Source organism: Myodes glareolus, chromosome 16 (assembly GCF_982192425.1).
Source record: "Myodes glareolus chromosome 16, mMyoGla1.1, whole genome shotgun sequence".
Classification (NCBI taxonomy): Eukaryota; Metazoa; Chordata; class Mammalia; order Rodentia; family Cricetidae; genus Myodes; species Myodes glareolus.
Window position 1 is genome coordinate 1,508,938 of NC_142041.1, and position 13,269 is coordinate 1,522,206.

General features: G+C 34.4%; 1 protein-coding gene across 1 annotated transcript in view; it reads right to left on the minus strand.

Moving 5' to 3' along the window:
- Window positions 1–729: 729 nt before the first annotated feature.
- Window positions 730–13,269, minus strand: part of Mmp16 (matrix metallopeptidase 16) — a 238,396-nt gene continuing 225,856 nt past the window's right edge. Inside the window, exon 10 of the mRNA XM_048420470.3 lies at window positions 730–10,234. Within this exon, the coding sequence (XP_048276427.1) occupies window positions 9,900–10,234 (335 nt within the window). The 3' untranslated portion in view covers window positions 730–9,899. The remainder of the gene's footprint in view (window positions 10,235–13,269) is intronic.

Here is a 13,269-nt window from a genome sequence, read left to right on the forward strand (position 1 = left end):
GAGATAACTGATACATGCAAGAACTGGTTTTCAGAAAATGCTTAGTTCAGAAATTTTAAGGACTACTATTGACTGTTTCCCGAAGTCTATTTAGCTTATTTTTAATTTATTCAAATGTTTAATTCAAAAGAGCTTATTCTTAGTTTTATTTCAGGGAGTTGGTTGCCTGCCTTTCTTTAATATAATAAGATGACTAAAAGAAAGAGGACTGAGATAATTCTAGTCATGTGCTCAGCCCTGGGTTCAGACCACAGCACCAACAAAAAAAGAGAGAGTTCCACAAATGAATTTCTGCAAAAGACTTGGTATAAGACATAAAACAAAATTTAATTCAATTCACCTAGCCCGGGTGGGCATACAACGTTACGTAATAGCTCACACTTACTTCTTCAAATAGTTATTTTTCATACTTCTTGAGTCTCATAAAAAGTCATGTCTGTGCTCATGACCACTTGCCTGAAGTGTGTGTGGCACAGCAGTACTTTAGCGCTTCTCCTTGATCACAACTGTTTGCCTTCCACTAGTTGTATGGCAATCCTACAACTGATAGGGCCGCTTAAAGAAACTTGCTAATTCAGAAAAACATGCAAGAAACATTTTTCTAAATTACCTAAGCATTTTCAATTACCTTTTCTTAATTAGGAAGCCAAGGACCGTAAAGACTAAGGCTATTGATCAGATTCTACATGCTGGTCACAAATGAAAGCAAATCATGACTAAAACCACATGTCTATGAACGATTTTTCGGTTTTCTTATTTATTGACATTTTTTTTAAAATTACAGCACAATGAATTGATGGTCAATACAGAAGATGCAACAGTATAAAAAGCCTTTAAACCTTTCCTTAGGTTAAGACACTTACAGCAGACAAACACTGCCCCATCCAAACCCCTTCTGGAATGGAAACGAAATAAATATAAATTAATAAATACAAAACAAATAACTGCACAGCCCTTAACTCTTTGATTGCCATGGCACAAACCATGCTGATGATTCTAGCTTGTGACATTTGTATGGTTAAGGTTGCCGCAGCAGTCAAAGGGTTATAGCATTGTAAACATAAGTACATGGTGAAAATACTCAGTCATGTTACTGATCTATAGAAGGAGATTAATAGCATGACCCTTGACCTTTAATGAGGCCTCATTATAAGGAGTCAAGGAGATAATAGCTTGATGTGCTATTACACAAACTAGGCAATCGTTTTATTAACAATGTGCTATGAAGCTTTAATTGTACTAATAAAAGACAATTTGTGAAGAAACACTGTTCAATACACTGGTCAATAAAATCAATGAAAAAAATAATTGAAGCACCACAAAATTTTGCCTGATTATATCTGACAGTCATAATACACTTTAGCACCATTTATTTAGCCTTTTATTTGCACACAAACAAGCTTTGTGTTTGTCAGTAGAAGCAATCAGAAAAAAAAAATATGCCAAGGTTAAGATGGAATAAATGTGTATAATTCTGTGTGGGCAAAACCATAACATTCAACCCTGAAAATCCACTGAGAAAATAAATGTGTCATTCCATGCCTTGTACACAGAAACGTACATGTTATCAAAACTTTAGTGAGATAATGTAGAGTACAATGTAAGAAACTCAGAGTTATATTTTCATACTCCCTCGGTAACTGAAAACATTTTAGGCATTAAATAAAGGCTAAGACACAGTCAACCACAAGACAACTGTCTAAAATCCTAATTTCCTGGCCTTTCTCTCTGCTTCGTAGTCTAACGTTGTCTTATAAATTCTGTTTTACCTTTAATGTTTGATTCCTAATATCCACACTATACAAATGAGAGGTGATTTTCATAGGAAGCTATACAATGCTAGGTGTTTACCTATAAGACAATTTTCCTCTGCAATTGCTTATATTTCATTTGGACTCTGAAGGTTAAATGCCTGTGTAATATTTTAAAAAAATATGGTATTTATTTGATAAGTGATGAGTGCTTCTTTCTCTTAACCTGTCTAGTGAATATATATGTATAAATACAGACACATATATATCGTACACTATATATTTCCCAAAATACGTTACCAGATAGCTTATATAGATATCACATATCTATACTCATTGTCAGTTATATTGATTCACTATTGGAATCAAGATAACAACATGTATTGAATTCTAAAAACATCTTAAAGATAAATACCACACTGGTGAAGCAGGCAAATTTCTCAATGTCAACAATATTTGATTTGTTTAAAAAATTAGACTATGAACTGATTATATTTTATGTTTTTATTAAAAATTAATCTTGTTAAAAGTTTATATTAGCACAAAATTAAACCAGTAAACTCCAGCCATTTAATTTCCATAATATAAAACCAAAAAATATTTTATTAAAATTAGATACATGTTAGAAAAAAATTTTTAAAGATTTTTATGATTGAAGCAAATTTTTATGGGCAAGTCTCTAAATCCCCTGAAAACAGAGGTCCACCATAGAAATGCTGATATAGTCAAAAGCAATGCAGCAGAAGCCACTGCTATGACATACATTATTCTTTATTCTATCTATCTCTTTCTTATATATGCAATTTACCTCTAATGGGAAATAAAGATTCAAGGCTGTAAGCATGCGTTTCCTCCTAATGTACTTAAACACTACATCGTGATATTTACCATACTGTATATTTATATTTCATACATTCTCCCAAAATAAATTTTCATTGCTGTCTTTTCAACAGATAACAGCAATTATACTCAGCATTTCACTTCTTTTCAGGGGAAGAGCTCTATAAAAATATAAACCAATGCAGAAGTTTGGGATGCTATAAGGACTATGTTTTCCATGTAATTTATGATGGAAAATTCTGAGGAACAAAGACACATCTCCAGGGTTTCACCTTTATGTTCCTAAATTCTGGTTTTCACAAAGAGAACGAAAATAAAATCTAATTAAAAAACAATAAAATTGGGGAGAAAACAATGGTGACTGAAAGGAATCAAATAATGATCACAGAAAGGTGTGTGGAAAATGCTGACAATCATCCACTCTTGATTAGAATCCATGGTTGGTTGACTTTGAAATTTGTATCCATGACTATAGAAAGGAATAATATCATATATAATGAATATAGAATAGAATTTATATCATATGTAAAAGAAGAAAATGACTATGCAACATAAATTCCTAATTTAACACAGAAAGTCGAATTCACAAGAAGCAAGAAGTGAGGTGGTAATATTATGTCAGTGTAGTAAAAAAATTATATTAGATAACCCTTGCATTACTACTGAAACTATTCATTCGAAGTATGTTTTATACTAACAAGTGGGCTATTGGTATATAGAAAGGGAATGAGATCCAATTGGTATCACATGACAGCAAACATGCATTCTAGTGACTTCAAATAGACAGGGTACACAAGGCTCTATTCATCAGTATACTGCCAAGACAGCAACACACATTCATCCAACTCTTGCAAGTACAAGCAGCACCACAGCCTATCCCTTCCTGTCACACCTCACCACAGCATGTATCAAAGGCCTGTGCTGAAAACACTACGCTTGCAATCCAGTCTAGGTGCACAGCAAACGCTAGAAAGAGGTCCATATGCAACTCATATATATGGAAAAAAATGTTTTTTTTTTATATGAACAAATGCAGGTGAAAGAAACTGTAGAGAATGTCTTTGTAAGGTACAGCTTTGTTTTGTTTGTTTGCTTTATTCTAGCCCACCATCCTTCCTTTTCATTTTCTCAGTGAAATAATAGTGATATCTTACTTTGAAGCTAAGTGGCATAGTGGGAAAGTGTTATATTTATATTTTTCTTCCCTTCTTAAGGGCATAAATATCCAGCTCTGTGGCAGAGCGCATGGCAATGTCATGTGAGTCAGCACAACACTCCAACTCGTGATAGGTTTTCCTTCATAGCCCAGCGTGCCCTTTCATAGAAGGACACATAGAGCACACATCTGAATAATATAATTAGCTCTATGTTAATATAAGAAAATTACAAGACACACTCCTTTTTCCATTGAAAGACATAGAATCTCAGATCTCTCCACATATAAATGTTCTCCACATATAGCTTCTTCTGGTTATGATGTACTGATCCCAAGTACTGATTTTTTGCTCCATTTTCTTAAAAAAAAATCCCTACAAATGCCTGTGAAACCTTTGTTATGTCACTAAACTTTTTGTAGTCTTCTATCACTACCTACTATTTACTCTCAAGTAATGATGTATGTCATGTTCTGTCATTAGTTCATAGCCATGCTCAAACACGGAAAACTGCCACTTCTGGTTACTACCAGCAAATAGGTGGGAATTATGAAATATCACCAGGGATTTTCAGTGAATTTCTGTGACTATGTCAAGTCAGTCATCGTTCTAGGTTTTCTATACTATTGAATTCTATTTCAGAGTAGACATGTTGAAGGAGATATATAGTTAGATGTTATTAATCTGACCTCAAATATCTCAAAATCAACTCAAATGTAGACCAATAGCCAGACAAGAGAAATGGTGTGAGTGGTGCATTATAGACATGTAGATCAGACTAGAAACACTAAGGCAACTTTTGCTACTATGCCAAGTGTTCTGCGTTTTATGATTATTGAGGTAAGTTTCTATCCTAGAGAAATGGCTTTTCTCACAGGGTTCTAATGTCTTTCTGACTGGGGTTGCTTTTAACATTTTGGGTCTATGAGGCAATGGGTGAGTATCAGACACATTTACACAGTGACATCTACTGAGCACTGACTAAGTATATACATTGATACCACACTCATCAGTGGGGTAGGAGCTTGAAGTTTCATTTTTTTCTCTATTATTTTGATCTTGCTAAAATAAAACTTCCAGTTGTAATGTTACAGAGTGCTAAAGTATGACTTTATATTTAACAAAAGACTGGTTTTGACCTTCTTCACTGCCCACTCTACTTATAAAATGGAGTTTTCACATGAATGATGTGGTGCTATCCTTGGTTGTTAGTTTCTTTATTCTACTGAGTTTAGCCTTTAAAGGGTACTTGTTTAAACTTTATGGCATAGCTCTCCTTTCTTCTTAGACAACAAGAAACTCATTACTAGACTCTGACACTTATTTCCTGTGGTTCTTTTACATCTATTATGGAGGTGAATGCCACTGGACAGAAGGATAAGACTCTACCACATGAGTGGCTTGACCCCTTCTATGGTATCATAGCTTAGTAGATACTGTATTTGTACCTCTTTTCTATAGATCATCTGAATGTCAAACTGTGGTCTCAATGGTAGATTGTGCCTATGATAGCTTGGAATATGCTCTTAAAGTATCAAAAATTAAACATTTTGCTGTGATTACTGTAAACACTTCCTCACCATCCCCAGGCTTATTTCATTATATACTACAAGCTCACAGACTCAAAACTATCAGCAAATCACTGCCTTTATTTGTTTCTGGAAATAAATTCAAAATACCTAAAAATCTGATTATTTGTATGACTTTTGTGTAACATATCTATTCAAGTATAACAGCTATTCTTCTTCAGAGAGCACATTGAGTTCAATTAATATGGGCACACCAGTTACTCAGCTATAAGGTCCACATGACAGGAGTCAGAATTTGTGCCATATTAGAGATATTAACACAATATGGAGAACTTGAGAATATTACATTACTCTTCCTAGAATCCAGTATATACACCCTCTTTCAGATCTCAGCGGGCAGTAGAATCCAGGCAATGTTCTTTTAGCCACTACATTACATTGTAATCATTCACAGAAATGAAATACAAATAAATGTACAGTATGTGAAAAGCCAAATTATGTGTTGATAAAAGAGATTGTAGGCGGCTCAAGTAACAAAGGTAACATTTTCTTATTTCAGTAAAGCTGTCTCTATTTTTGAATACTTAGTAATTGTTTTTGGTGATTATTACTTACGAATTTATTACATTTGTTTGAGATAAGCCTAGCTCTCTGGTTAGGAACAGAGACTCTATTTGCTAGTAGAGTTCTACTACTACTGTTCTCTAATTGAGCTCTGTAGCCTTTGTCATGTCGGCGAACATCTGTCCTCACCTGTTGTGGTGGCCGTCTGCAGAAAACTTTGTTCTCAGATGGGTTAGCAGTTATCTAAAATTACAGCTTTCTTTACACACTGATGCAGAACTACTGCTTTATAAAACATTCCAACTGGCCACCTATCTTAATATTTTACTTCGTCTGATTAATAATGTATAGAGAAACAATATTTATCTGAAATTTTAAACTACAAATTCATTTTATGTAAAACCAGTACCATGTTTACAATTGTCTTCAATATTTGGTAAAGTAATAAAAATAATGAAGCAGATGAATTATTTATGAACATGAATATGTTTTCATTTCAGTTTTGGAAATAGTAGGTTTGAGCTGTTCATGTTACTCATTTAGAAATGACAGAAAAAGACTTGATTGATTGCATGTCTTCACTGATATTGAGCTGACATTATGTTTTTTATGCAGAGAACGTCCTTTTTAAAATTTCTAATTGCTATTTTCATATACTAGATTAATTCATCATTTTCATTTTCCTGCTTTCTTTAGCATTGCCACATTTCTCTTTTCTTTTCTTTTATTTCATTTTTTTTTGAAAACAAAACAAAACAAATCCCAAGTGTAAGAAAAGTCAGCAACCATATGGATATAGTGCCTGGCACACAATGAACAAAGGAACCCCAGTGTTTTTTTTTTTATTACATCATACTTAGTTCTTATCATTTATCATCTTATAAATGTCCTAGTCAAGATAGTAGACATATAAACCTGTTTTAAAAGTACATAGACTTCTCATATTCAAGGCAACACAACCCAAATCATATTCATAATGTTTGCCATAACTCAAGCAAAATGAAGATTCCTTCCTTTTCAACACTGTGATTGTTTTCGAGCCCTTAGGTACTTACAGTCTTGTGACGAATCAGGGTACTGTGGTGAATGAGTAAAGAGGCAAGAGATTGCTTATTCGACTTCTTTTTGATTTTAGAGAGAAAAAAAGGTTCAATGTACGTTGATGGAGTTTCTCAATGATTTGCACATGTCCCGAAATGTTACAGTTCCTCACTTCTATCATTAGAAAAAAGCATCCAGTCATTTTTTTTTTCTTGACATCAAGATCCTGAAAGGATTAAACCCTCTAACAAGCAAACACTGTATCAACAGGTTTATGTATACGGTCCGCCATGCTCTGCAGAAACTAACTATAATATTAGCATTATCTAGAAAGGAAGTTCTGAAGTAAAGATACAGGGCTGATCCTGGCCCTCCCCTTTCTTATTGACCCTTACATTCAAATCTTTGATGTCCTGTTGAAGTCCAAACTGCATTTCATAAGTGATACTACAAAGCCATTCCTCTTTTCAAACTGTTCTTTTTGTCTTAGCCTTACAGGATATATGCTCAGATTGTAGGAAACACCAGCTTGCAAGGCTTTTCAGCATGCCACCCATGATTAAAAAATATTTTCCCCAACCAAATCATAAACATGTAGTTTAACCAAAACGCATTCTAATTTTCATGCTATGTTGAGTATAAATATAAATTCAAGGCAGCCAAACTATCCATTTCCAAATAAGAATGTATACCTACACTCATTAAAAATCATCTGGAAATGTGTATTATTAGCAAATGAGTAAGAAATTTTCACTAGTATAAAATTCCTGCTTTATATAAAAGCCACACTGGCCATTCAAGTATTTGAGGTTTTTTTTTCCTATTTTTTTTTGTAATTTTTACTAAAATGATGAAATTAAGCTTGAAATTAAAGAAAAAAATTAAAAAAAATACCTCTACCTATAGGGCATATTCAGAGTGTGCATGTAGAGAGCAAAGTGTCCAACTGCAGATCCAATACCCAAACTCTCTCCACGTTAAGGAAACAGCTCTTGCTTACTAGGTCTTAGAGAGTAACAATCCAATGGAGAAGCGACACCAAATTTCCTTCAGTTTGTGCCAGTTTGCAAGTTAAAGGTCAAAGGGCAAAGACACAGAACAGGACTCTTCAGGGAAAATTTTCACAGAAGACAATGTTTAAGTTGTTGTTAATGACAGTCAACAGATCAATATCAAGTTCAAGGCAAGCTGTTCATTGTTTCAAAAGCTAATCCCCTCCAAAGCTGGCTTTCACACAAAGCCAATTGTCTGACTTGTGGGGTGCTTTCCTTCTGACCATCTCTAATAAGTTCACAGCCCAGTGGCTGCAAAGACTTTCACTGCAAGAAGCAGCTCCTAAAATCAATAGAGGTCTGTCAGTTGCTGACTTTTCTCTAGGAAAAAAATATTGATACAAACCTGCTCTGCAGGTCACATTAAAATGACAATACTGCTGTTAGGACAAATTACACTCAACAATGGAATGCTTTGGTGTCTCTTGGCTCTGTCAGTGATCAAATGGATGGCTAAATGCCAGAAGCCACACCAACCCTTTGAGAACTATGGCTGACATGCAATTGGTAATGCATTGGAAAGTATTCATGCAAACTCAGAGTCATTGTTTTAATTCTTTTTTAACCCCACAATGCTAACTGGATATTTTATGGCAAATTGAATTTTCATGCAATGGATTTTAAATAAAAAAATTCAGTGTGTCTGAAGAAGAAAAGGCTTAGTTTCTTCTAACCAATTATTCAAATAAAATTTCACTCTCATAAGATATAGTTAACAAAATATCTTTTTTTATTTGCCAGAAAAATTTTGGCAAGTCACATCACTGTTGTTTGTTATAAAAGTATTTATGGGCTGCTGTCAGTCATTAAAGAATTACATAGGGTTTAAGGTATGCTTTACACATCTGAACTTGTTGAACCTGTGATGGCTTCCACTGTTGGCCAGTTCTACCAATGTGACCAGACTGCAAGACTGATCCACATGACTCTTGAGCCTGGTCTGATAGTTCTCAAAGGGTTACACCGATGTACGACCAGAGTCGCATGTCTTTAAATAATAACCATCACTTAATGACGTCAGAGACACACTTGTTCCTGCTCTGCTTTCTGCTGAGTATTGCTGACAGACCAATGGAAGGCCTGGAACAAAGGCCTGACACAACGAAGAAGAACATCACAATGATGTTGGGTCAGGAGGCAAGAGGGGGTTCAGAAAGATTTCAAAACAATCAAAAGGTCCTGTTGGAAAACAGCTATGAGGGTGGCGGTGATGAAACGTTGTGGACATAGCTGAGGACAGCTGTAGAAAACGAAAAATGCATGTATTATTAAGGCTGTTACTATATTGCAGATATTTTGGCCCCTTGTTTGTTGGAAAATGGCTGTCCCAACAGTCTAGAGTCCTGCATGTCTGTTCCAGATCTCCCACCTGAAAAAAACGATGTGCAGGAGACTATCCATAGTGGTCACAGAGCTATCTTCTTTGGAGACAAAGCTGTTTTGGGTCTTCACACTTTCCTGAAAGTTCATTTATGAATTTTGTGTTGTTTTAAAACTCTTTCTTCTTTTGCTTTAAAGCAAGAACCTAATGGGTTTTCTGATTTGCTCTTTTTTTCTCTCTCTCGCTCTCTCTCTTTCTCTCTCTCTCTCTCTCCCAGAAATGGGCTCAGATTTCAGAAGGAAAAGTATTTTTTAAAAATTAAGAAGAAACTTTTCTTCTATATTTCCTCTTCTTCAGTTAATCCTGAAATTTTACTGGGCATTGAGCGTGCAGAGGAAAGGCCTACAACTGAATGACAAAGAAAGACAGAGGACTGAAGAACAGCGGATACTGTGCCTCATGGAAGCTTCTCCATGAATGTATTTCCACTCATGTGCAGGACCAGGAACCCTCTAGGTTTGGAAGGTCAGCCCCGAATCAGGCTGCCACAAGCCTGCTCCTAACTAGGAAACAGCATAACAGCTCTTGTCTTGAATCTCAAGTTACCACAAACTCCTGGAAAAGAAAGAGAAAAAGAAATCCCTACATCACACCCACTCTTGCATAGAGCGTTTACAGTACAGTATGTGGCGGGGTGTTCCTTTCCTCTTGAACTGGAACACAGTGTAAACCAATACAAGAAGGCATAAGGCCAAGATGCAGGGAATGACAATAGCTATGGCTTTCACAGTGCTGGCTGTGTTGTCCAGTTTGATGACAATGTCTACATCATCTGGTGGACTGAGTCCTTCTTTATCTCTGTCTGCTGGTCCATCACAGCCCATAAAATCTTTGAGGATGGATCTTGGATACCCAGGTTCTACTTTGAGTATCTGGTTGTTGAATTTCCAATACTCCTTTCCTTTGTAGAAATAGGTAAAGCCTGGGGAGAAAACATAGATACACAGATACTTCTTATTTGTGATTGTGTATATGCACATGTTAATGAAAGAGACTACTTCCTAAAATATGTGTTTTAAATCTTAAGTCCTTTCAATTTCTAAAGAAAAAAAAATAACAAAACCCCCAACCCTTAGTTCAACTGTATTACAAAGGCTCTAGGTGCTGCATTCCAGGAATTATACCTTTTCTCTCTATTTCTTTCTTTCATTCCTTCGTTCATTCCTTCTGTCCTTCTCCCCTTTCTCCCCTTCTTCCATGTGACTCTTTACACTTGAGAAAGGGTCTAAGTATGGCCTCCAAGCTGGGCTAGAACTCTCTATAGAGAGCATGATGACCTCAAATGTAGGGCAATTATTTCTCTTGCTCAGGCTTCCCAACACTTGCGTTGCAATTGTAAGCCATCAATCCTGGCTAGTATGTTGTAAAGTCTAAGAAATCTGTGCCTAAAATACATGGGTGGCAGGTTATCTATACTCATTCCTTATTGTGGACTGTAAAGAGGGTGTCATCCTTTTTTTTTTTTGGCTTATAGAAGTATTATCATGTAATTCACATTAGAATCATGATATAAACTTTTATCATGGAATTTTGAACTGCTTGAAAAATTAAACCATTGCTGATCCTCAAACTAAAACCGAGGAGGCTGTTTGATGTATAATAAACAAGATTCTTACCTATTCACACCTCAGGGCACGTTCTCAACATCTTTGTATAGGCATATTTTGTGCTCTTCCTAAACAAGAGGTTCCCCTTTGTTATTTGTAGAACTCATATCAAATGAGTGGATTGTAGGTATTTTATTTTGTCTATTGCAAGTTTAACAAGCAAGCATGTATTTGTAGCATGTATGCACTAACCTCATTTCTGGCTATAATTCATTTCTCCTTTGTCTTTTCTCCATTTGCTATTTTTATTTGTCATACCTACTTATCCTAAATTTGTGCTCCTAAGTACACCTTATGGAATTTTAAAATTTATTATTATTTTTTTAAGGAATAATGGGCAAATATATCACTATTTTATCTTAAAACAACTGAGTAATAATTCTAGTTCATCTATGAAGAGTTAAATAAGTTTCAAATAATTCAGTAATCTATGATGCAAAATATTGTGGTTAAAAAAATAGATGTTTTAAGTTCCTAACATACCTTGTGAATTTTCTTAAAAATGTTTTTCAATATTTTAAGATGTGTACCCAGTGAAGTTTCTGATTGTGCTACTTGGATTTGGTTCTTGTTTTTAGGTAAAACTAAAAACTAAAACAAACAAACAAACAAGCAAAAACACAAAACAGCAACAAGAACAACAACAAAAACTCCATAAAAATGCTGAAGTAATTTAAAAATATATTTAAAGAGTTACCTATTTTGAACAGGATGTTACAGCTTAAGCGTTCAAAATTATGATTGTTATTGTATGTTATTATTATGGAAGAGTCAAATTGTTAAAAGCACTGTTTTTATCTTTCTTAACTATTCCACTACTAAGAAGAATTAATCTCCTGATTTTATTTTTTGACAGATACTGAGGTTAAGAGGCAAATACATATGACTAGAACCAAATAAGACTTAAGCACTTTCCCACAGCTAGAGCTACAACACATGACTTTGCTTTGTAAACACCCCTGGGCAGATGGGGGTCAGTCCTGAGATAAAGTATTCTGCAAACTCAGGAAATTTTAGGTAGGACGTATAGGTCATCATTGGTTACTTCATATTGGAAATTATTTGGTTCAGTGCTGTAAAAGTTTGTAGTGGCTTTTAACTTGGAAGTAGAGTTATTCAGTCATAGCGACTGGCCAATGAAAGCAGGAGCATACAGACTCAATTTATCCTGCAAGGGAGCTAGTATCACTCTATTCAGCACGTATGGAGGAGAAGTGCTGAGGAACTGTCAAATAGCAGACTACGAGATGACCACATATGAATAATGCCAATGATTCATAATTAGATCTTCAAATTTGGTGATAGTATTGCTTATGGCTATAAATAGTAGAGTAATACCTACAAGTATCCTCATCTCTAGTTTTTAGCAAAGACTAATTACTATAAAGGGAATGAACAGCACAGCAGAGGTTGGAAGAGGCCTCCTTCCATAATGACCAGTCCAAAATTTTAATTTTACATTAACAAACTACAAACATGGGAATAGAGTTTACATTTCATGAATATATTATTAGGATAATAAAATTTCTCAGTAGAACTAAAAGAAGTAGTGTGAAATCTTTGTAACAGATATATGCCACATTTTGTTTGTGTTCTAATCATCTGTAATAATTTAGGTTTTTTATCTCCATTTATGAAATATCAGTTTAATAAATTTTCAAATGTTTCACTCACGTTTTAGCATTGCTGTTATATTCCTGTGTTATGCTTATGAGGAAAACTTTTAAGAAAGAAATCAATGAGAGTGCAATATAATTTTATATTGTTTTCATTTATATTTGTTTTGATTTTATTGGATCATTTTCTATTGTTTTATCCTCACAAAATAACAAGACATTTATAACAACAACTTACAAAGTAACTTGGAACATTTCTAGGTTAGACCCTCTGTTGCATTTTCTCCTCTTTCTTGTTTTCTTACATGATATTAATTAGTGTTAAAATAAGTTAATGGATAGACTGAATCTTTTGGTAGGACAATTAAAGAGATTTATGAAATATACTTGATTCATATAGCATCAGTCATATTTCATGGCTGATTAAAGGAAGAATTAAAATTAATACTTAGATATTAGATGTAACATGTTTCATCTAGTAACAAAATGAGAAAAACATTAAATTTGAAACACATATAAATTTATGGATTAAAATAAATGGAAGAAGATTTTTAGCAGCAGATTTTGAAAATGGTTAGTAAACTAGAGAAGTCATTTAATATCCTGTCTTCTTTGATTTATGAGTATCAAACATATATAAGGCTTATATGTTGTTTCTTATGATGACAGCCATGGTCTGACAGTGTTGAGGGGAGTCTTCAGCTAAGCATGGATTAGCAGAGAGTGCCATTGAA